Source organism: Heteronotia binoei, chromosome 2, assembly GCF_032191835.1.
Source record: "Heteronotia binoei isolate CCM8104 ecotype False Entrance Well chromosome 2, APGP_CSIRO_Hbin_v1, whole genome shotgun sequence".
NCBI lineage: Eukaryota > Metazoa > Chordata > Lepidosauria > Squamata > Gekkonidae > Heteronotia > Heteronotia binoei.
Window position 1 is genome coordinate 90,020,192 of NC_083224.1, and position 24,529 is coordinate 90,044,720.

Here is a 24,529-nt window from a genome sequence, read left to right on the forward strand (position 1 = left end):
CAGGGCAAATAGACAACATTTCTGCCAATTCTGGGACATCTTCCAATTTTGCCTGATCAAGTTCCTTCCCCAAAACTTCACAGACCATGCGTCCCGGGGCATTAGATGGTGGGTCCACAGGTGGAGCTGTTGGTGGAGGAGGGGGAGAAGGAGGAGGAAGAAGAGGAGGGGCACAAGTTGGACACCAGTGCCTTTTAGGGGACAAAATTTGGAGAGCTGGCTTGGGTTAGAAACGGGCATACATTTCTCTACTGCATACCTGCATTTATGCCAGCCTTGCAGCAGTTTAATAGAAGCTCGGGGCTCTGTGTGAAAGGTCTTCCCTATCTTCTCCCAGTCCCAAAGTTTAAGAGAACCTCCCTTTGGGTACCAGGGGCATTGCTTACTGATCTCTTGTAACAGAGTCTTAAGTTGGCCAGAAGTCATGGACCCACCAGACTTTTGGATCAAAAACTTTAACTCACCTAAATGTTTCTGCTCAGCTTGTGTGAACCGTCCACCCATACTTACCAAATGAAAGAGGTCGTTTAGAACGATGGAGTGTGCACTTTGGGGCCATAATCCAGTTGTTTGATAAGTAGGAGCTGAGCTGCTGGGCTGTGCCAGGCGATACCTGAAAGCAGGAGCTCTCCCTTGTCCCGGGAGCTGAGCTGTGCCTGCTTTGGTGAGCTGTCTCTGCTTCGGGAGCTGAATGTCCCTGTTCGGGCACCACTTGAAGGAATCATCAGTCGACACATGTAGGTTCAGGAAGAAGAGAGGTCTGACTTCCTCAGCCAACCTTACTTTATTTATACATTCTGACTTGAAGCTACATATTTGCTTAGTACATAGTGTCTAAACAACAGGATGCATCTGTTCGCTGGAAGCAGACCATTTCTATACTGTTTACAAGATTCAATACAGTCATCAATTTGTCAATATTGCAAGGGTCAGCATAAAGAGTGAGAATGTGAGTGAACAGGATGTGAGATTCCTGTGCCCTTTTGACTCTTCAGACACAATGCGGAATATGGGAGCTCCAGGCTGGTATGCCAGGCACATGGTCGCACCCAGTTCCTGTTTGTGGTCTTTGTGAGACCTGAGAACCAAGTAGTTTCTCAGGGCAGGATTCCCACAAGTGATATTAGAGTTTAAGCTAGACCTTTGACCTCAATTTTAATTATTTTCCTTTGTTTGATCTTTGTGTTCCTGTTGTGTTTTATAAGTTATTAACTTTCGGAATATAGATTAAACTCCATGTCAGCAAACTATGTTATCCCCAAGTGTGGAAATGGTAGCGTTTCTTGGTTTTTACCACAGATAAATGTACCTAGAAGCTACTGATGCACCAAGTAGCTTTTTGGTATACATACCAGAGGCAGATGACCCAGGGAATCCTTTCTATTAGCATTGGACCTTTCCATTCTCACCATCTATTTTTCTTAAACCATGTAATGTAATACCATGTTGTAATAAGACTAGCTGGCTAGCAAGAACTTTTAGAATAAAGCTGGGCCTGAATGAGCAAACAATAAATGCGGGGGAAATAAAATATAAGGCATATAACCACAGGGATGTTGTGAGGACAAAATGGGGAGAATCATGTATGCTGCCCTGAGCACCTTGAAGGAGGTGTAGGAGACAAATGTACTAAAAAAGGCGATCGTAAACAGATCTGTTCAGAAGTAAGTCCCATTTTATTCATTAGGGCTTATGAGAGAGAGTGAGAGAGTGTATGGCAACTTAAAACAAATATGATATCTTTTATTTATTTATTTTGCCATCAAGTCACAGTTGATTTGTGGTGACCTTCTAGGGTTTTCAAGGCAAGAGATGTTCAGAGGTGGCTTTGCCAGTGCCTGCCTCTGCACAGCAGCCCTGGTATTCCTTGGTGGTCTCCTGTCCCAATACTAACCAAGCATGACCCCTCAGCTTTCCAGATCTGACAAGACTGTGGTATCCTGGGCTATGTAGGCCACGGCATGCCTTTTTTAAGAACCAGAACAAAAACAAAAAGTTCTGTATATGTCTTCATCAGGCAGGGTGTTTTTAAAAAGGAAGGGGAGGAGGGGAGAGAAAAATAAGATGCTTCAGGCCGTGGTACTAGGGCCTCATATCTGCTTCCTGTATGGCATGTGAGCAATCTTGAATGAATTGAGTAATGTTAGGTGGAACTAATATCGGACTGTGCCTTCAGCCTTCTGAAGAGAAGGGAAAATGGAAGTTTCCAACTAAAAACATGAAAATCAGTCACTGATGCCTCCTGTTTTTGTCTTAAACATTCATTGTAACAAACTCAAAAGCTTGTGCACTGAAGGATTGAGTTCATTTCAAAGGCCTTCCTCTTCAGCCCCAGATAACCATTGGAACTTGCTGTTCTGGAGATTGCAGTCTTCCGTGTATGTGCCCCTTCTTGGTACTTGGGCTTGATGTGCTTTCGTTAAACAAAGAAAATCAAACGGTGACAAAGTGAGTTCTGACTCAGGAAAGCTTCTGCTGGAGTAAATATTGTTAGACTTTAAGGTGCCACTTGACTCCTGTTTTATTAAGCAAACACTCTGTATCTACATCTATTGAGAGCACTGAAGAAATATTGTTGTTTTATCTCCTTAGGCAAACCTCTGTATCCAGCTTTTCCCAAGATCCTGGTTAATGAACAACTGGCACTATCATACTAATGACTGCAGTGCTAGAATAAATGCAAATTAAAGTGACCCTATCATATTAGAGCAGGAGTAAAGAAAGATGCTTAATAGAACCTTCAGGCACATCTTGTATTTTGTTGAGGCACATTTTAGCTATAGGCCTGTTATTTGTCCACATATTCAGGGGGACGTCTCACAGGGTGGTACCTACTGGCTGTCATCAAAAGGTGTCTATATAATAGGACAAGGGGTAGAGTACACTGTTCAGTTTACTGGTGCATATATTTTGCGTGTTTAGTAATAATGCACTGTTACACAGAATTTTCTGCATAAATATTGATGATATAAACAAAGCAATAGACAAGTGCACCTTTAAGACCAACTAAGTTTTATTTGGAATGTAAGCTTTCGTATGCTCTTAAGCAGACTTCGTCAGACAAAATGGGAATGGCAAGCAGCAATTCTTAATATAAGTGGGCAGTGTGGAATCATGGTAATATTTTTAGCAGATTAAAAGAATCACAAATAGGGATCTGTGTTTGTTAGTGTAGGACAAAACAGGGTTGAAAAAACACTGGAGGGTGATAAAAAGCAGACTGCTGTCATAGGAGCAGGTGCCATAAATCTAGGTAACATTCTGGCTTTATTAGTTTAACTAGAGGGCATGGTTTCTCAAGAGATTATAACATCCATATAGTTTGCCATAGGATATATGCCAGAGGATATATGCAATAAGACAAACAGCCAATATCCCCCATTTGAGTATGTCAATACAACCCCCCCCAAAAAATATTCTGATACACTGTCCTAAAAGAGAAATAATATAAGTTAGCCCTTAGAAAAACAGGGTGCATTAAAGTATAGTGGAAGGTGGGTTTGTATATGTAATGAGATAAACAGCCCACATCTAGGGGTGTGCCCCAAAAAAAAAAAAATCGGAAAAAATCGGATTTGGAAATATACGGGGCCAAAAAATTCAAAATACCGTATATTTCCGAATACCGGTACTTGGAATAGCCCTATATACGGTAGAAGTGCGACTATTTCCAAATATACGGCCCCATTATACCCTATGGCCATTGAAATCAATGGCAAAATAGGGTATATTGGAAGCCGCCTGGAGGGGAGTGGGTTTGGGGGAGAGCCCCCAAATTTGCAGGGGACCTGCAGGGGACTATCCCCTACAAACCCCCCAAGTCCCAAAAAGATTGGGCCAGGGGATCCCATTCCAGGGGCACCCAAAGAGGGTACCCCTATCCCACCATTATACCCTATGGGCCGTTGAAATCAATGGCAACATAGGGCATAATTAAGAACATAAGAGAAGCCATGTTGGATCAGGCCAATGGCCCATCCAGTCCAACACCCATCCAGTCCAGCACTGTGGCCAATATGTGTGTGTGTGTGTACAAACACACATATACATACATACATATACAAACATACACACACACACACATATATATATCGTGGCTAATAGCCACTGATGGACCTCTGCTCCATATTTTTATCCAATCCCCTCTTAGAGGCTACTGGCGGGCAGGGGGTTTGAGGGAGAGCCCCCAAAACTGCAGGGAACCCGCAGGGGACTCTCCCCTACAAAACCCTCAAGTCCCAAAAAGATTGGGTCAGGGGGTCCAATTCCTGGGGCACCCAAAGCCAAACCTAACTTCACACCAGAGAATCTCTATTGGACCCAAATGCACTACATCTATCTATCTACTCTATGAACCCTGCTGGCCTGGAACCAATATAAACCCAGTTGCCAACATCACTGCCACATAAAACACAATCTGCTCAAGGTCTGCTCTGCAGACCTGGCTGCAGCAAGCCGAGATGCCAGCTCTCCAGCCCTGCCCCAAACAACACAGTGAGAGCTGGCCAAGCACAACAAGCATGCTGGTTCTGGGTCTCTCACCCAGGTACCATCTTCCCTGCCACAGAATGTGCAATCTACAAATGCCAGCTCTCCAGCCCTGCCCCAAACAACATGGGGAGAGCTGGCCAGGCACAACAAGCATGCTGGTTCTGGGTCTCTCACCCAGGTGTCAGCTTCCCTGCCACAGAACACTAATCTACAGATGCCAGCTCTCTAGCCCTGCCCCAAACAACACAGTGAGAGCTGGCCAAGCACAACAAGCATGCTGGTTCTGGGTCTCTCACCCAGATGCCAGCTTCCCTGCAACAGAACACATAATCTACAGATGCCAGCTCTCCAGCCCTGCCCCAACACAACTCTCAAACAAGAGAAGTGGTGGACAGATCCAAACAACAACAACATATCCAAACAGATCACTGAGAAAAGGCCAAGAAAATCAACTGTTAAAAAGTGACCTTTTCAACAATAAAAAACTTCAGGCCAAATCAGTCAACAACACCCCCTCCCCCAAAAACCAGAAGAAGGAAAAGGGACAACAGGACACAATACAAAACCAACAGCAACAGATCCAAACAGATCACTGAGAAAAGGCCAACAAACTCAACTGTTAAAAATGTGACCTTTTTACAATGAAAATTAGGCCAAACAGCACCCCCCCCCCCAGGAACCAGAACCAGAAGAGAAAAGGAACAGCAGCAGCACAACACAGCAGCAACAAATCAAACACAGAATCCTTTTAAAACAGTAAAAACCTTGACTTTTAACAATACAGGGACTTTATCAACCCTTCACCCTAACCCCAAGAAATCCAAGCCACCCAAATCAGGAAAAGTAAAAGGACACAGCACTTTTAAAAGTCCTATCACTAAAGTAAGATATGGGCAAATTGGCAATCCCCCCAACCCAGGCCCCTACCCCCAGCAGAACCCCCTAATCCTAACCCCAAATAAGTTACTCAGTACTCACCCACCCAAATCTGGGTAAGTAAAGGGACTCTGAGTCCTAAAAAGTCCTTTTACTAACTAAAATAAAAACAAGAACCCCAAGACTGTCTTTCTTTAGATGTCTTCTCTTCTCCAGGCAGGTCAGGCAAGGCTGAGAGAGACCAGCAGCAGCTGAGGCCAAGGGCCAGCACAGCACAATCTCGCTCACACACCAGCACAGCAGCAATGCAATGGAGTTCAGCCAGGCAGACTCCTTAAAAAGGTTCTCTGGCCCTACACAGAGCAGTTTCAAAAAATACCACTGCTCTGTGATTGGCCAGAGAACACTGTTTACTTGGATACCCAAGTAAACAAAAGAACAACAATGTTGCTGATGGCTGGGGGATTAGCCCAGCCATCAGCAACACAACAGCCCTGCAAAGCATGCATTTGCAATGCATTTTGCAAATGCATGCTTTGGATTGGCTGCTGGGGCTCCTCTTCCCCTCCCCCTCCCTCCCTGATCCCAGGGAGGCTATGGGAGAGGCAGGAAAAGGCTTCCAGAGGCGGGAAAGGAGGCAAGCAGCTCCCCTGAGGCTGCAGAAGCTCCTTTCCCAACTTTTCCATGGAGTTCCGTATACTTCCGAATATCGATTCGGAAGTATACAGGGAACCGTATACGGCTCCCGTATAATGACTTCAAAATGGATTCACACGTATATGGTGCCGTATACTTCCAAATCAGGGGTGATTTGGAGGTTTCTTCAATTCGGCTGAACCGAATGCACACCCCTACCCACATCCCTCATTTGAGCATGTCAACACAAAAAAACCATTATTCTGACACACTGTTCTAAAAGAAAAATACATTGGAACACTGTGGATGCACAGCTATACTCAGTGAGAGTTGGTTTAGCATATGTAATGAGATAAAAAAAAAACCAATATCCCTGTTCAGTCCTGGGGAGGTGTTTGTTCCAAGTTTCATGATAATTTGTAATTCAGCAATTTCTCTCTCCATTCTGTTCTTGAAGTTCCTTTGCAGTAAAACAGCTACCTTGAGGTCACCCATTGAATGCTCAGGAAGGTTAAAGTGTTCTCCAACAGTTTCTCAGTTCTCCAACAGGTTACTTATGTCAGATTTATGTCAATTTATCCTTTAGCATAGGGTTTGTCCTGTTTGCCCTATGTAGAGAACTGAGGGGCATTGTTGGCATTTAATGGCATATATAATATTGGAAGATGAACAAGTGAATGAGCCTGAGATGGTAATGTTAATGCTGTTAGGCCCAGTGACTGTGTTGTCTGGGTGTATGTGGCAGCAAAGTTAGCACTTGGGTTTATTGAAAGCTCTGGTCCCAGTGTTCCTGCTCAGATGCGATGTTGTATTGTTGTGGGTGAGTTGTTTGAGATTGGGGGGCTGTCCGTGTGCAAGGAAAGGTTTACCCCCCAGTACTTTTGAAAGAGAGCTGTCACTGTCCAATAGAGGTTGTAAGCTGTTGATGATATGTTGAACTGTTTTAAGTTGAGAGTTGTGTGTGACCACTAGTGGTGTTTTGTTATTGTCTCTTTTGGGTTTGTCTTGTAACAGGTTTTCTCTGGGTATCATTCTGGCTTTGTTAATCTGTTTCTTGAAGTCATCAGGTGGATACTTTAGTTCCAAAATGTTTTTTTGTAGATCCCTCAGGTGAAAATCTCTGTCAGTAGGATTGGAGCAAATGTGGCTGTAGTGTAGAGCCTGGCTGTATACAATGGATTGTTTGGTCTGTTTGGGATGGTAACTGGAGGCATGCAGGTATGTTTGTCGGTCAGTAGGTTTCCTGTATAAAGTAATGTCTATGCGTCCATCATGTATTTTTACAGTGGTGTCCAGAAAATGTATTTCTTGCATAGACTGGTTCATTGTCAGTTTGATGGTAGGATGAAAGTAATTGAATGCTTGGTGGAATGCATCCAGGGCTTCTTTACCATGTGTCCAGACCATAAAGATGTCATCAATATAATGCAGGTATAAGGTAGGTATGAGTGCGTGGGAGTCTAGGAAGCATTGCTCCAAGTCAGCCATAAAGATGTTAGCATATTGTGGGGCCATGCAGGTGCCCATGGCTGTACCATTGATCTGTAGGAAAAGTTCATGCACAATCCCATTTCAGTAATAAAAATGACTTTCTTTAAATACTGTGTGATGTGAGCAGGAGCAAAAGACTGAACAGAGGATCACACATGAAACCATAAATAGCAGTCTTGTGGCTCCTTAAAGACTAACACTGTTTTATTCTGGCATAAACTCTTGCGGTCTTCTAGAGTCCAAACTCTTGCCCATTTTTGGCGGGGTCATATGACTTCTGTTTATTTTAGCTACAAGCTAAATGCAGTTTTTCCTCTGGAATTATTCCCATGTGAAACCATGTTATCACTGACTATGATTGCAAGTACTTTTATGTGCCGAATAGGAATCAGTAGGGGGCATCCTATAAATGTGGCAAACAAAGAAAATAATCTATGCATTTGAATGGCAGTTTAGCGAATTATTTGGATCTAGGAAATCCTAGGCTTTCCCCTGACAAAAATACATAGCAATGCTTTTGAGCATGTGGAAGTACATAGGGAACAGGGTTGCCGTCAGGCCTGGAGAAAAATGTCTAGTCTTTTTAACGTGTGGAAATGAACACTTGAAGCTTTTATTGGCATGAAGGTAAATAAGATCACTTGGCATGTAACATCCAATTAAGTCAGTCAAAGGGATGAGAAACTTTTCCCTTCAGGTCTGTTGGCAACTGTGTATCTCCAGATGTGTGGGTTGTAGACCATGTAGAACCTTCAAGATGATAACCAGCACTTTGAAATGATATTAGAACTTATCAGTAACCAATAAAGTGACTACAGGATAAGTGTAGTAGTGTGCATATTCTACCTAGCTTCAGGAGCTCTGGCATTCTGTAGCAACCAGAGTTTCCATGCTGTCTTCATACTTATTACAGCAGTTCAGCCTGGATCCACATGACCAGATCCACATGACCAGCAGGGTCAAGCTGTATATTTTCTTTTTTCTCCTGGCATCTTGGGGCCGAAGGCAGGTAACAATAAAGAAACAATTGGATAAAACTAAAAGTGACAGAACCGGCCCGATTCGACCTTCTGACCCAGTCCCGTCAACTCCCTCTTGGGTTGCCAGCTCCTGGAGGGAGCTATTCTTTCTCCTGCCACTAGGGTGTGCTGCCACCACCTGCTCAATTTAGGGGTTCCTGACTGAGAGGAACAGGACTCCCAATCCCCCTTTCTAGTTCTGAGGCCTGGCCTGAAGGTCCTCTGTTACCCAGCACCTGGATGCCACAGAGACCAAAGTCCTTCCCTGGGAGACCCCTGGAGGATTGGCACCCTTGCCAACTGCATGCCTTCCCCCTTCCCAGGACTCCCCTCTTACAGTAGCATGGTCTAAGGCGGTTGGGGAACTATGTGGTACAGAGCTTTACTGCCAGCCTTCAAAATAGTAAAAGGTTTATTTAAAAAAAAATGAAAAGTTACAAGCATAATCTTAGCACAGCACCTGATCAGCAACCAGAAGATCAAATAAATGCATCCTTCTGTCCCTGGTTTAAAAACTTGCCCTACCAGATATTCAAGTAGAGCAGGCACATTGAAGCTTAGTGTTGTGTAGTGAAGAATTGTGAATTCAGCCATGGGTAGATGCAACTCTATTTTATTTTGAATCAGGACTGGGGGAAACATGCAGACAGGCAAGAAATATATACAGTGGGAACACACATAAACACACCCACAACACCCATGTAGTCGGTGGGAAATAACCTTATTGGTCTCTCCAGGATCCTATGTTTTGTATAGTTACATGCCCAGGGCTCCGATTGGCCAGTTCAACGTGAAAGGCCAATTGTGGCTTAGGCTTTAGAATCCTGAAGGGCAGAAGCAAGCTTAGTTACAAAAATATATGCCAATACATAACACCCCTCCCCCCTTAGTAAGAACAACCATGGACTCCCCACATTTGAGCTTTAAGCATTCAAATCACATAGTCTCTTAGGTACCCTGCAGGTCCTCGGCTCCTTTGCGAGCCTCTCAGGGTCTGAGTGGCCGCTGGCCCAGTTGCAGTTGTTGGCCCTCTGCTGCAAACTGGGGTTGATACAGTCCCATAGTCTTTTGGCTGGCCTTGTTTCGCTGGGCCCACGTAAGGGGTGGAAGGTGCCAGCTCCACAGGGGTAGAGGCTGGAGAAAATGGAGCCACTGGAGGCTTGCCCTTTGTTGAGTTGGGCACCATCGAAACCACTGGAGGCTCGTTCCTTGTCGAGTCGGGCGCCATTGAAAATGCTGGAGGCTCATTCCTTGTCAAGTCGGGCACCACAGGGGGTGCTGGAGCTGGATTCCGTGCCTCCCGAATCTCACATGTTACTTGGACTGGTGTTTCTGCAGCAACAGCTACCTCATAGGCTGTTTTAAAGTTCAAGTCCCTTTTTACAAACAGCCGGCCTTGAAGCTTCCCATCTTTCAGGCCACAGACAAGCCTGTCGCAAAGGGCTTCCTCGATGTCAGTGAATTTGCAAAGGCCTTCCATAGAGCGGTGATGTAGTCTGCAATCATTTCAGAAGGCACCTAGTCACGTTTCTAGAAGGTGTGGCAGCATGCAATTTGTGATGGGCGCGGAGTGAAGTGGTCTTGAAGCTGGGCCTTGATTGTCTGGAACAAGACAGTATCAAGGTTGGCTGGTGTGATGAGGGCCCTTGCAATGTTGAACATGGAGTGCCCACACATACTTAGGATCTTGACTTCCTCGGTGATATCATTGATGGTTATGTAAAATTGGAACCATGTGATGCATGAGTCCCAGTTGTCACTGGACGCGTCGAACAGATCGAACTGGCCCTTGGCGGCCATGCTGTGTCTTGCTTTGGAACACCGGTAGCTGTGGTTGTGCTGGTCAACTGAGGCGACAGTTTCTCACCAGCAGCGTTTTAGCAGTGTCATTCCAACAGCGGTTCAGCTAGTGTGGTCTTCGGGTTGTGAATGGATTGAAATGGCCCTTGGTGGCCCTGCTGCGTCTCACTCCAGGGCATGGGTTGCGGCAGCATTTCAGCACTGTGATCCCTGCAGTGATTCAGCTACTGCGGTCCTTGCAACCAGCGTAGAGTTCAGCTCGGTTCCCCGGGGTTGCATACCCATCCTCATCACCAGTGTTGTGTAGTGAAGAATTGTGAGTTCAGCCGTGGGTAGATGCAACTCTATTTTATTTCGAACCGGGACTGGGGGAAACATGCAAACAGGCAAGGAATATATATAGTGGGAACACACATAAACACACCCACAACATGTCCATGTAGTCAGCGGGAAATAATCTTAGTGGTATCTCCAGGATCCTGTGTTTTGCATAAAGTAGTTACATCCTCAGGGCCTCAGTTGGCCGGTTCAATGTGAAAGGCCAATTGTGGCTTAGGCTTTAGGATCCTGGAGAGCAGAAGCAAGCTTAGTTACAAAAACATATGCCAATACATAACACTTAGTAAGTTACAAAATCTTCTAATGATACCTCATTGCTTCAGGCTTCCTGCATTCAGCCAGGCCCAGCCACATGGTCAAATATGGCTGCTGGCCATTGGGTGGAGAGTAGCAGTCTGTTATCTTCCAGTCCCAATTCCAAGAGACAAGAGCCGCCTCCCACTGCTCTTCAGAGCAAGAACTTTTGTTAATCCTCTGACGCCACCCACTTTACATCACTCTCTACCCCTTGTTACCTGGCCCGCCAAGATTTAGGCTTCTTTTCCTGTTGTCTCCAGGAAGTCTCTTTTCTGGGAGGCATTCTGGGAAACCCCCATTTGTTCTGGGAAATCTCCAGCTCATTCCTGGAGATAGTCTCTGGGGCTGGTCTAGCCCAGTGCCCTCCCCACTCTGTTTCCTGCCTGGAGGAGAAGAGTGCCCATTGTCTCTTCAAGTAGCTCCATTAACAGGTCTTAAGAAGTAGCCCAGATGCTGCTGAAATGCCAAAGGTTACATTCCTCCTCCCTTCCTGCTTGTCTCTGCACTCAGAGACAGAACCTTTTAAAGCTGGCTTGCCGCTTCTCCAGGAGGCAAGGCATTTCTCCACACAAACCATAAAAGCAACAGATTTATAAACATTAACAACCAATTTGAAAACGGAATATTCTTCCCTCCACTGGAAGGGTATTTTTCCGCTACAAAACAGCTCTGTTCTGAAGTCTTGCCAGAAGGATTGGAGCCTCCTTGACCTCTTCCAGGACCAAGAGGCTATTCCAGAGACAAAAGACAGCGACTGAAAAGGCTTGAGCCTGAATATATTGGATGAGGAGGGTACTGACAGTAAACCCTGCTGGGAAGAATGAAGCTGCTGCATGGGAACATTCAGGGAGAGGGAGTCCTTCAAACATGCAGCAGCAGGCCCCTGGTCATGAATAGCTTTAAAAGTGAACACTGGGCACCATTTCAGATTGGACATGAAAACTAATTGGCGGCCAGTGAAGCCAGTAGTGACATAGTATTTTACTTTGTAAGCAGCCTTGAGAAGGTCTGGGCACTGTAAAAGGTAAAGGTAGTCCCCTTTGCAAGCACTAATAGTTTTCAACTTTGGGGTGACATCGCAGCACGATGTTATCATGGCAGACTTTTTACGGGGTTGTTTGTCATTGCCTTCCCCAGTCATCTACACTTTCCCCCAGCAAGCTGGGTACTCATTTTACCCACCATGGAAGGATGGAAGGCTGAGTTAACCTTGAGCCGGCTACCTGAACCCAGCTTCCACCGGGATCAAACTCAGGTTGTGAGCAGAGCTTGGACTGCAATACTGCAGCTTGCTACTCTGTGTCATGGGTCTCCTTCTGCGCCACAGGGATCCTCTAAGTCTAAATAAACAGATAAGAGACATAATACGGTACTCAGCCAGAGTTAAACTCAAGAACATTTCATAGTAGAAAAAGAAGTACTTTACTACAGAAGGTCAAAAGGCTGTGGTGCCATAATATCAAAGCAGTTTTACCTCTTTACCTCTCATGACAAAAAAATAAAAAAATCAAGCCTTTGGGAGGATCTGAATAAATCTGTGCCAAGAATAATCAGTTCTCTGAATACTGAAACAGCAAACACTCTACACATGTGCACAGCACTCTCCTCATCATTACGCAGTAATTGTTCACATCTATCCAGAGGCGTCACTAGGGTGGGTTGCACCCTGGGGTGTAACTGATTCAAGTCACCCCCCCCCATTGGGCATCACCCCTTTTGGGGGGCTGCGTCACCCCCTCCGCACACAACCCTGCCCACTTCACATGGCCCCTCCCTCATCCACCCTCTGGTCACATGACCAGCCCCCTCTGGTCACGTGACCAGCCCTCGTAATCCAACCCCGTTGGAGTTTTGGAAGCCCACACCCCCCATGCACAGAAAGCAAGCAACTCAGCAACACGGCACCGGTTTGGGAAGCCCCTCCGCCCCCCCCCCACCCCCCAGGCACACAGAAAACAGGTGTCATGGGTGCTGGGGACTCTGCAGAAGGAGCGGAGCCTGCAGAGGAAACTGTGCCCCTGCCACCTGCACCAGCGCCCCTGCCTCCTGCTGGAGAAGATCCCAGCCCCCCTGCCTCACCCTCTCGGGTGGCTCGTGTGCATGACCGCCTTTGTCAGGACCTCAGGGATCGGAGGAGGGCGGCACGCTCACAAGCAAGACGCTCCCTGAGCCCTGAGTTTTGAAAGGATTCTGGCCCTTCTAAGGGCAAGGATGCTTGAGTTGTAGCAGGATCCTGGCTGCCTCTCTGAGCCAGCAATTAGCCCAAATGGGCAACAGCCAGCAGAGGGCTATATAGCTGTGGGCTTTGGGAGGAGGCTTTGTGGAAGCAACTAGTCATCTACCTGATGTTCTAGCATCCACTCCGACTTTGGCTTTTGCACTCCCTGACTTCGGCTCTTGACTTCTGGACTCCCTGACTTCGGCTTCTGAACCTCTGACCTGCGTTACCTGGACGGTGATTCGGATTTGGCGCCTTGGACCCTCTTGCCTACCGGCTACAGACCTCGGCCTGCCCTTGGACTTTGCCTGACCCAGCCCCAGCCATGACAACAGGCAGGACTCACTCAGCAGAGGCACCGTTGGAGTTTTGGAAGCCCAGCCCCCCCCCCCATGCACAGAAAGCAAGCAACTCGGCGGCAGCGTGAGCTGGGAAGCTCAGCCAGCCCGCCCACTCACCCCCGCTGAACAGAATGCTGATCCCCTTGTGGTAGAGGCGGCAGCGCGGCCCCGGTTTCAGAATCCCAGCCAGCCCACACAGCAGCAGCGTTCTAGTCCCAGGGCCAGCCCCTTCCTGTTGGGGGGGGGCATGGGTCAGTGCCTGGGGCCAATGAGAATGCTCTGGGGGAGGGCCGATGGCCCCCTTGGCACCGTCCTAGTGACGCCGCTGCATCTATCTATCTGGTATTGGGGCATAATTTCTAGAATGAATGAAGTGATTCGCAGGCAGGTGTTTCTGAAGAAGCTGCTATTTTAATAATTAAGGCATTGATTATCTGCTAGCTCCCCCACCCACCTCCAGCTTTCCCAGAACAGTTTTGAATCTTACGGCCTGCAACATCTCTTGAAAGGAGAGCATAGGTACATTAATTAAGTCAGCAAAGGAGTCATAGTATGATCATAAGCAAAATCACTTTCCCCTGGATTGCTGTTGATGTGTCATGTAAGATATTTGGCATGTTCTAAGAATTCTATGAATGCTCGCATGTGATAACTTCTGTACATGTAAATTGGAGAAGGAAGTCAATAATTGATATTAAAAGCTCACCTTCATTTTATAAATGTAAATAGCTCATCTGTTCAAAGCCACATGTTAGTGAAACATGGGGCATTCTTGGTGTGAAAGCAGCCTTGGAGCTAGGGTTGCCAGATCCCCCTGGCCACTGGTGGGGGATGGAGGGTAGGGTAGGATTGCCAGATCCAGGTTGAGAAACTCCTGGAGATTTGGGGATGGAGCCTGAGGAGGGCAGGAACCATAGAGCCCACCCTCCAAAACATCCATTTTCTACGGGGGAACTGATTTCTGTAGTCTGAAGATGAGGTGTAATTCCAGAGGCTCCCCAGGTCCCATCTGGAGGCTGGCATCCCTACTTGGAGAGAATATTCTTCAAAAAGACTGTTACCATCATGGGAGAGATCTTTCATTTGGGAATTCCAGTTAGGTTTAATACAAATACCGTACATATGATGTGGATTTTGGCCTGTTCTCTATAGAAAGAAGAATAACTGCTATCTGAAATCTTTGGCATATGTGGAGCTCAGTTCCCCTCTCCTTAGACTAGCTGTTGAAGAGAGTGGAAACTTTTGTATGCATATCTCCATCTCTATCTAGATGGAGGTCAGCTTGTCACATGGTTAGTGCGCTGCCTTCATGCTTCGGCTGCAATATCCCATTTTAAATCTACGGGACTATGTATTGTACAAAATTCTACAGGTCTGAAAATAATACATTTCTATTCTGTCCTATGGAGATAAAATATTCTGCAGCAAGAGGGGAAAGCGTCTGTCAACTGTGCTGGAATGCACATCATAGTATTTTTTCCATATATTTTCTCTTCCAGTCTGAATACCATTATGAATACACAGCCTGCGACAGCCTAGGCTCCAGATGGAGAGTAGCTGTGCCACACAACCCAGGACTCTGCACAGGACTGCCAGATCCCATCAGAGGCACAGAATGCTGTAAGTTATCATTGCTGCCACTACATCTTTCCCCATCTGCAGCTGATGTCATCACTTCAGAGAATCCAGAGCTAAGCTGAACTACAGGGCACAGGATCCCTATTGGTGGGGTGCATGGGTAGAACAGCACTGACATTATTTTACTGAAATGTGACATTTGGTATTTCCAGTGAAAATAACCCCCTACTAATAATTGAAAATGCAGAAGAGAGCGTTAAGCTCCTCTTCTTGCAATAGAATACCTTTCTGTCACATCGCTTCTTTTGTAACCCATGATCAAAGTATATTGGTACCTGTGTTGAAAATAAAACTATAAACACATTTAATATTGCCCTATTTTAAGGTGGAATGGTAGATTTTAAATGACTTTTTATTCTTTGCTGTTTGTATGGTCTAATCTTAATTGATTGGCAAATTATAATTTTACTTAAGCCTATTTAATGCAAAAAAGCCTAAAAAGTTGCCTCTATTAATTGGATAACAGATATTCTTTTTAGAATTGCAAAGAAGAAGAAGATATTGGATTTATATCCCGCCCTCCACTCCGAAGAGTCTCAGAGCGGCTCACAATCTCCTTTACCTTCCTCCCCCACAACAGACACCCTGTGAGGTGGGTGGGGCTGGAGAGGGCTCTCACAGTAGCTGCCCTTTCAAGGACAACCTCTACCAGAGCTATGGCTGACCCAAGGCCATTCCAGCAGGTACAAGTGGAGGAGTGGGGAATCAAACCCGGTTCTCCCAGATAAGAGTCTGCACACTTAACCACTACACCAAACTGGCTCTCCATATAGAAAGTGCCATCTTAATGGAGGCATTTCCCATTCTTTTGCACAGGAGCAAATACCTATTTTCAGATGATGGTAGCTACAATATACATGTGAAGGGCTTTTTTTTTCCTTTTTAAAGCAGGAATGCACAGGAATGCAGTTCTGGCTGGTTTGGTGTCAGTGGATGTGGCTTAATAAGCAAATTAGTTCCTGCTGGGCTTTTTCTACAAAAAAAAGCCCTGCGTGGAAGAATGGTGATGTCAGGGGGGGTGGCCTAATATGCAAATTAGTTCCTGCTGGGCTTTTTCTACAAAAAAGCCCTGTACATATGCATGATCTAAAATTAAGTAAGTATGCTTTGGCTTTGGAACTATTGCTTATAATACAACTTTATTTGATTAATCAGCAGAAATTATTTCTTGAACCAGTAAAAAAACAACATGTGCACTTATGTTCACAATGATAATGACTTAATTCAAAGATCATGGCCTGAAGGCACATGAGACTAAGCAGGTCTTTATCTGGTCAGGAGTTGAATGGGAGGCCTCTTAGGAACCCCATATGTACCATCTTGGTTTCCATGATGGATTAAAGGCAAGACATATATGTGATAAATATCTACTAGATCCTGTTTCCAAGGAACTTGGAACAACTTCTGCATACTTTCCAAGAGATCTTCTACTCTCAGGTGTTGATCTGGGTCAGGCTGGCTTAGCCTCAACAGTTAGATTTTATCTAGAGTTTCCATGTCCAACTCAGGAAATATCTGGAGATTTTGGGGGTGGAGCTGGGAGCAAGGTTGTGACAAACACAATTGAACTCCAAAGGGAGCTCTGACTATCACATTTAAAGGGACTGTGTTCCTTTTAAATGCCCTCCTTCCATTGAAAATAATGGATGATGGGGGCACCTTATTTTGGGGCTCACAGAACTGGACCCCCTATTCCAATCATTTTGAAACTTGGGTTGTTTTTTAGGAGAGGCACCAGATGATATGCTGAACATCTGGGGCCTCTACCTCAAAAACAGCCCCCCAGAGCCCCCAGTACCCACAGATTGATTCTCCATTATACCCTATGGGAACCAATCTCCACAGGGTATAATGGAGTGCTCAGCAGACAATTCCCCTCCCCCCACCACACACTTTCTAATAACCCTGAAGTGGGGGAAGGCCTCCAAACCAGGGGATCCCCTGCCTCCATCTGCAGATTGGCAATCCTAACTTTATCATGTTCTGCTAGACGATACTTCCATTTCAATAACAGTAAGTTGGATTCTGTGAATTGCTAGGGTGGCAGAAGCAGATTTTCCCTTCCTTCAGCTTCCCAACTAATCTTCTGATAGGACCAAGAAAGGCAATGCTGGGCATTGTGAGATCAACATTGACACAAAGACCTACAATACAGATAGCTGCAGTGGGGAGAGAGAAGCAAGTAGAATCACTTCTCCTGCTTCTTATGCTGCTGCAAGAGGCTTTGCTGGCATGAGTGGGATGTTTTCACTTATACAAATTCCCCCTTCTCACCTCAGCCCCCCACCTGGTGTAGTATGGCTTTTTATCCACATCGGTCCCTCAGCCTCCTTTTCAGTGTTTGCTGAGTGCCACGGAAGGAGGACAAAATCTGTTGCCACCGGCACCCTTTGGTACACAGGATCAAGCGCTATGTACAGGCAGGGATAATGGTTTATAGGGAAATATTCTCAGACTCTCCTGCCAAATCAGTGAAACCCACAACAGGAAGAAGGGATGCCGGCAGGTTTGTCTAATCAGAGGCCCCTGCACTGGCATACAGGGCAGCAAAGGATACTTTTAACCTTCCAAATGTACTGTTGTGAGAAAACATTGCTTTCTCGTGATTGCAATTGAGAAATTGCCTTCTCAAAAGAAACATTCAGTGCTTGATAACCCTACCTGTAATGGAACTTAACTGTGTCAAAAAGCATTGCTTAAATTTAGCTTCTCCACTCTTGCAAAGCTTATTTTACATGTAAAGATTCAGGAAGAAGCAGTAATAAATTTCTGCTGTTCTTATTTAGATTTCCCCCCTTATCTCCCTGCAACTTCATGAGACCTTAAAGACATACTATTAAAAAGCAAGAAGTATTAAAGACCTTGTCATTATAGTGATGAGGTTGAAACATCATCATAGAGCCATGAGACAAGAGGTAGCTGGAAAGTGTTACAGTCCAAGGACTTAGAACAATTAATACATTTTGATCTTGGCTTTTCCCACTCACGTGATATAAATCTGGAATGACTTTGACTGCAATTCCTTCCTTGCCGACAGCTCTGTTGGCTTTGATTCCTCTCTCACTTTTTTTTCCTGAAGAAATACCAAAAACAACTCCATTGCAGAGAAATAGTGTTGAAATCAGCATCTCATATAAGCAAGAAATCAATTTGGATCAATGGAGTGTTACAGCTGAAACAGCAGGCAGAAAGGAGCAATTCCAAATCTGTGTTGCGTTTGAGAATATTTACAGGATAGGCACAAATAGGCAGGTTCACAACTGTTGAAGGCCCTTTAAATTATAGTGAAAATTCACAGGCATAAAACTGGCTGGATTGATTAAAACAGGTATGAATTAATAGATGAATTAATAGATGTAATGAAATGACCAGGACTCAGCTACTTAGTTTGTAATTTCCCATTCTTAGACAGACTCATGGAGGATAGGTCCATCAATGGGTATTAGCCTTGGTGACTCAAAGGAACCTCCCTATTCAATAGCAGTAAACCTATGAGGACCTGCAGCGGGAGGCCTCGGCTTTTATGTCCTGTTTGTTCATTCTTCCGGGCAACTGTTTGGCTGCTGTGTGACATGGGATGTTGATGGACCCCTCTAATCTGATCCAGCAGGGCTGCTCTTTTTTTCTTTTCTTTTTTAAAGTTTTTTTTCATTTTGCCCTTACAAGCACCTTTGTTACATCTCTGAGTAATAGCTGTATTTGAACGACTACAGAGAAATTAACATTAAATGTCAGTTGAAGGCCAGTAAGAGAAGAAGGATAAAGAAGGACTCAAATGTTGGGGGAAAGATGGGCTTAAAAATATTGTAAATACATATTTTAAAATACATAAACATATGTTTTAACTTTGCTTCTAATATTTAAGCTTTTTTGAGTTTGGGATAAAACACATTAGGAAAGAGGAAAAGCAACCTTACGTTATATTCATTCTTTGCTAAATAGTGTTGTCAGAAGGCACCTTTCTGACTGCATGGTCTAATGAGAATGGTTGTGTTTTAATAATATGTTGCAAAACACTGGCATTCTTTATAGAAAATCTTTTCCTCTGATCTCTCTTTTGCTGCTCTTGTGCATTTCAGCATTTTCCTGCAAAGCAGGCGAGTTCCTGGACATGAAAGATCAGTCATGCAAACCATGTTTAGAGGGCACATATTCTCTGGGCACTGGCATCAGGTTCGATGAATGGGATACGCTGCCCCATGGCTTTGCCAACATAGCAACCAACCTTGAAATTGATTACAGCTTCACAGAGTCCTTGGAAAACTGCACCATGTGAGTGAACTTGTTATCATTTTATGCTGAAATACATCTGCCTTAAAAGCCATTCTTCATGACTTGAATCACTGCCCTTAAGACTGGAGATTCTAAAAGCTAGACCCTTTATCATGGCTGTTTATGAAATTCATTCCATATGAACTTCTCACCTTGAATCTGGAGTTTGGAATTACCCAGTCTTTATTTCCATGCAGGCACTGGTAAATTAGCTATCAGCAACTCATCCATTTTTTTATTTAATGCCATAGAGTCCACCCTCCAAAGCAGTTTGTGCAGACTACTTGGCATATACAGTTTGTTGCAGATTTCAGTTTTCATCTTTTTTCCCCTTGCAAGTTACTGATGTGCATCAAATCACAGAGCAAGCAGGAATTTTCTTGCAATCACACAACCACATCAGGATTCCTTTTTATGTAATGATTTAACCAGTGTACATGATCCTCTCATACACATCTGTGACCAAAAGAAACAAACTGAAGACTGTTGCATATGCAAGCCCCAAACTGTGTCAGTGTCATGCCACTGTAACTCCAGCAGTGGTACAGAATTGGACAGTATCAAGTGAGAAGCAAGGCTTAGTGGACATCCTAAACCTCTCCAGCCCCAGTTATGCCCCCAAGGACTACATAATGTAAGACTAGCAAGAATCTCTCTCTATATAAAAGGAAGTCATGTTGCTGACAACCGACTGGGGAAGCTGCCTTTGCCAACGACTTGCTTTTCCCTCAGTTACTGTTGCTAGGCAACCATAGTATTCTGATCATGGTTCTGTCAGTAAAATGTGGGAGGGGGAGGCCCTTTCCAGGCCTATTTTGGCCTTTGAGGGAGAAGAAGAAGAAGACTGCGGATTTATACCCCGCCCTTCTCTCTGAATCTGAGTCTCAGAGCAGTTTACAATCTCCTTTATCTTCTTCCCCCACAACAGACACCTGTGAGGTAAGTGGGGCTGAGAGAGCTCTCACAGAAGCTGCCCTTTCAAGGACAACTCTTGTGAGAGCTATGGCTAACCAACCCAAGGCCATTTCAGCAGCTGCAAGTGGAGGAGTGGGGAATCAAACTCGGTTCTCCCAGATAAGAGTTCGCACACTTAACCACTACACCAAACTCATTGCCTTCCCCAGTCATCTACACTTTCCCCCCAGCATGCTGGGTACTCTTTTTACTGACCTCAGAAGGATGGAAGGCTGAGTCAACCTCGAGCTGGCTACCTGAACCCATCTTCCACCAAACTCATTAAAGATCTAAGTTATAGCACCACAATTAATTAATTTTAATACAATTTGTAAATGGATTTATGTCGATTTTATAACTATAAATGTAAGTACTATGTATAATTTTATAATTTTTATAATTTTATTGTATTGTATAGTATTCATATGTTGTGAGCCGCCCTGAGCCTGCCCTTGCGGGGAGGGCGGGATACAAATAAAAATTATTATTATTATTATTATTATTATTATTAAGGCCAATCCTGACTAGAGTTGCCAGCTCCAAGTCTGGAAATTCCAGGAGGTTTTGTGGTGAAATCTAAGGAAACCAGAGTTTAAGGAGGGGAGAGGCCTCAGCTGAATGTAATGCCAAAGAGGGTACCCTCCAAAGCAGTTATTTTCTCCAGGAGAGAGATCTGTTGTTTGGAGTTCAGTTACAATACCAAGAGATCTTCAGGCTCCACCTGGAAGATGGCTGCCCTAGGCCTGGCAGCACCACTGGGTGACTTGATGCCACCTGACTGGTATGACAACTAGGCTTGGCTGCTTGCTACTGTTCAGCAGCAGTCCCCATATGACAGCCAGTGTGACATAGCAGTTAGGGCTTCAGAGCAGGGTCTGTCAGACCCAACCTCTTGCTGTGGAGGCTGACTGAATTATTTCAAACTAGTCACAGACTTTCATCCTAACCTACCTCCCAGGGTTGTTATGCAAATTAGAAGGGGGAGAGAATGGTGCAAGTTGTTTTGGTCCCCCTGTGGAGAAAAACTTTACTGTACTAGGTAGAGGCTGCAGGGAGGGGGGAGGAGATGGATGGCTGAAGTCAGATTACTTCCCCTACAGAAAACGGCCACCTTGAGGTATAATGTATACTCTATGGTATACCATAACGCAATGAGGCCAGGCCAAAAAAGACATATGCCACAAATGCATGCTGATGCTAAATGCCACAAGGCCGAATATGACAGAAAAAGGCAGCAGCGACACACTGCAGATGAAAGGAATTCTAAGTTTCAGCATCTGTGATTGTCATCATGCTATGACTCCACAGCAATTTGACCCTTAGTGCCCAAGGCTGGGGCGCGTGCCTAGAGCTTCTTTCTAGAGCCCGTTGTATTTATTCTAACAATGGGCTTTATTCCTAGTCTTTATATAACTTTAAAAATTCCCATAGAACACATGGAAAGTGAAAATGAAGTCACCTGCCGGCTTCTCAGTACATCCCCAAGCAACTTAGGGCAACAATCAGATATATAGCCATTTCCAGCCTTCCTAAGTGATATATAAAGCCCAGTCAAGACACCCTGTGTTCATATGGTGGGACAGCAGCATGGAACCTCTTTATGGCAACACATGGAAAACATGACTTTGGAAATGGAAACTTTGACAACAAATCCCTTTGCACAATAAGGGAGCACTAAGTGCAAACAGCCAAGGAAGAAAACAAATATTGTTGTAGCATATTTATAACATTGCTCTCCTGAGAACCCTTACAAGTACCCTATCTCAGGACACAACCACCCAATGGGAGGCTCTACTCCTTTAAATAGGGAAGCAAGGACAATATACTCCATGCAGGTAAACAAGAAAGGAGGCCTGGCCCGTAGCCAGGATTTTAAAAGTCGGGGGGCTTTTTAAAAAGTCAGGGGGCACCCTTTCCCATCCACTGTGGGGTTTGCTGCTTCTCAGAAGCTTTCTGGGATAGGGGCAAAAGCTGGAGGCTCTAAAAATGGCCAAGTCGAGGCAGCCAACTCTAAAACTTTGGAGTCAAGAAGGGGCTGCATCTCGTGTGCAAACAGGCGGATTTCCTTCCACCTTCCTCTCCCTCACTTTACATCAGCAGCTCCATTCCACATGGCTTCCTCCACTTCCAGCTCCTCCACCTCCCTCCTCTCTGCCTGCTGCTTTTGCTGCTGCGGGGCACTGTGCCCTGCTCAGCTCTCCTGGCTCCACCTGCCACTGATGATACTTTGCCAGCCTTGGCAAAAAGAAAAAAAGGAGACCGTGCCCCGGAAGAAAACCCCCCCCCCCCAGGAGTCAGGGGGCAGTGCCCCCACAGGCCCCCCTGTGGCTACAGGCCTGAAGGAGGCCCTGTCCCAAGCAGCAACAGCTACAATAGTTTATCCCTCCCCCCATACCTAGTCTGTGCATCGCCCCATCAGCCCACCCTCCCTTCTCAACTGGTGCTGGCAATAAATGCATAACAGTATCATCTAGGGTAAAGGGTCTGCAGTTATGCTGAGAATGATACCCTGTCAATATGACGATCTACTGGTATAATCCGCTCCCCTGTCAGTGGGGCACACAGGACACAACTGCAATCCATGGTGACTGCCAGCTCTGAACTGTGCTACTGTTGGTCAAGCAGCCTTGATGCCTATTGTTTTGCAGGATCAGAACCCAAGGAGACACTGATGTTGCCGTTGTAAGTATTGGCCCCATAGTTACACTGTGTCTTAGAGCAGGTGCAGCCCACCATGTGGGAATCTCCAAGATAGAGGGAGGTGCTGTGAAGTCTGTAAAAGCACCTTTGTAGCCCTCTTGCTCCTTGCTGCTACTGCAGAACATTACTCATTGCTATCCTTGTGTTTTTTGGGGGCTCCAGGGTGAGAAACCAGGATAGATGCCATTCACAGTACATGGCTAACAATGTGCCAAGTCTGTGACAAGACCAATGGCTGCAGTGACTGCTGCTTCCAGCTCCCCTGCTGGGGATTTGCCAACTCTCTTGTTCTAGCTCCTGCACTCCATTGCAATATTTATTACAGTTGTAAAAAGGTAAAGGTAGTCCTGTGCAAGCACCAGTCGTTTCTGACTCTGGGGTGACGTTGCTTTCACAACCTTTTCCTGGCAGACTTTTTACGGGGTGGTTTGCCATTGCCTTCCCCAGTCATCTACACTTTCCCCCCAGCATGCTGGGTACTCTTTTTACTGACCTCGGAAGGATGGAAGGCTGAGTCAACCTCGAGCTGGCTACCTGAACCCATCTTCCACCAGGATCGAACTCAGATCGTGAGCAAAGCTTAGGACTGCAGTACTGCAGCTTTACCACTCTGCGCCATGGGGCAGTTGTACACTGCTATAATCGCCGCTCTCATGAGCATGCAGTACTAGGGCCAGCTCTTCCTGTGGTCTCTCAATATCTGCATAGGTGCAAGAACTTCCCTGGACTTGGTAACCCCATTCATGTGACTTGATTTCAGTGTTCTTGATGGTTCAATAAACATATATACTGCTGTACAGGTCTGTTTCTTTGTGATTGGTGTTTTATAGGGATTGGTTCCAAGCCCACCTGCTTATTGCTGACCTCAGCTGTCTTCAGCATGCAGCTCACACTAGGAGGGATCTGAGAAGGTGGCCCAGTGTTTGCACTGGTACGCTTTTGCAAGGAGAAGGGGAACAGTCACCAGGCTGGACACTTTCCCAGAGCACTCTGGCACTTTATAAAACATGTAGCCAGCAAGATTTGTGTCTCTGTGTGTATGTGCATGAACAGACAGCACCAAGATTGCTGGGGTGAATGGGAAAAGTGACAGTAATGAGCTGTTGAGTGCAGCGTGCAGATGGTACATGGAGGATTCCTGGCAAAAATGATGAGAGTATGCAGCAACTAGTCAGAATGAAAGTAATTATGGTTGATGGAAGGCAGAGAGATTGTGCTTCCATAGACAGAAGTCCTTCCCTCCCGCCTTGGAAATTTTAGGTAGAATCTAAGCTGATGTATACTACCTTTCTGTGGGGTCCAAACCACAAAGAGAGCAACTTTACATTTTGCTGTGAGCTGATGTAACTTAAACCAGAGCATGTGCACTGCAGACCAATATAATTTCTAATGCCATTATGCTTGGGAAGTTGGATTGGTACCTAAAATGGCATGTGAACAGGCTCCTCTGTGCTTCA

The 24,529-nt window shown here is 45.4% G+C and overlaps 1 protein-coding gene across 2 annotated transcripts in view; it reads left to right on the plus strand.

Moving 5' to 3' along the window:
• The window catches only part of ELAPOR1 (endosome-lysosome associated apoptosis and autophagy regulator 1), a 137,701-nt gene that overhangs the window by 64,303 nt on the left and 48,869 nt on the right, over positions 1–24,529 (plus strand). For both annotated transcript variants that reach the window (XM_060231576.1, XM_060231577.1), the window contains exons 2-3: positions 15,008–15,128; positions 19,226–19,418. In XM_060231576.1, the coding sequence (XP_060087559.1) occupies positions 15,008–15,128; positions 19,226–19,418 (314 nt within the window). The remainder of the gene's footprint in view (positions 1–15,007; positions 15,129–19,225; positions 19,419–24,529) is intronic.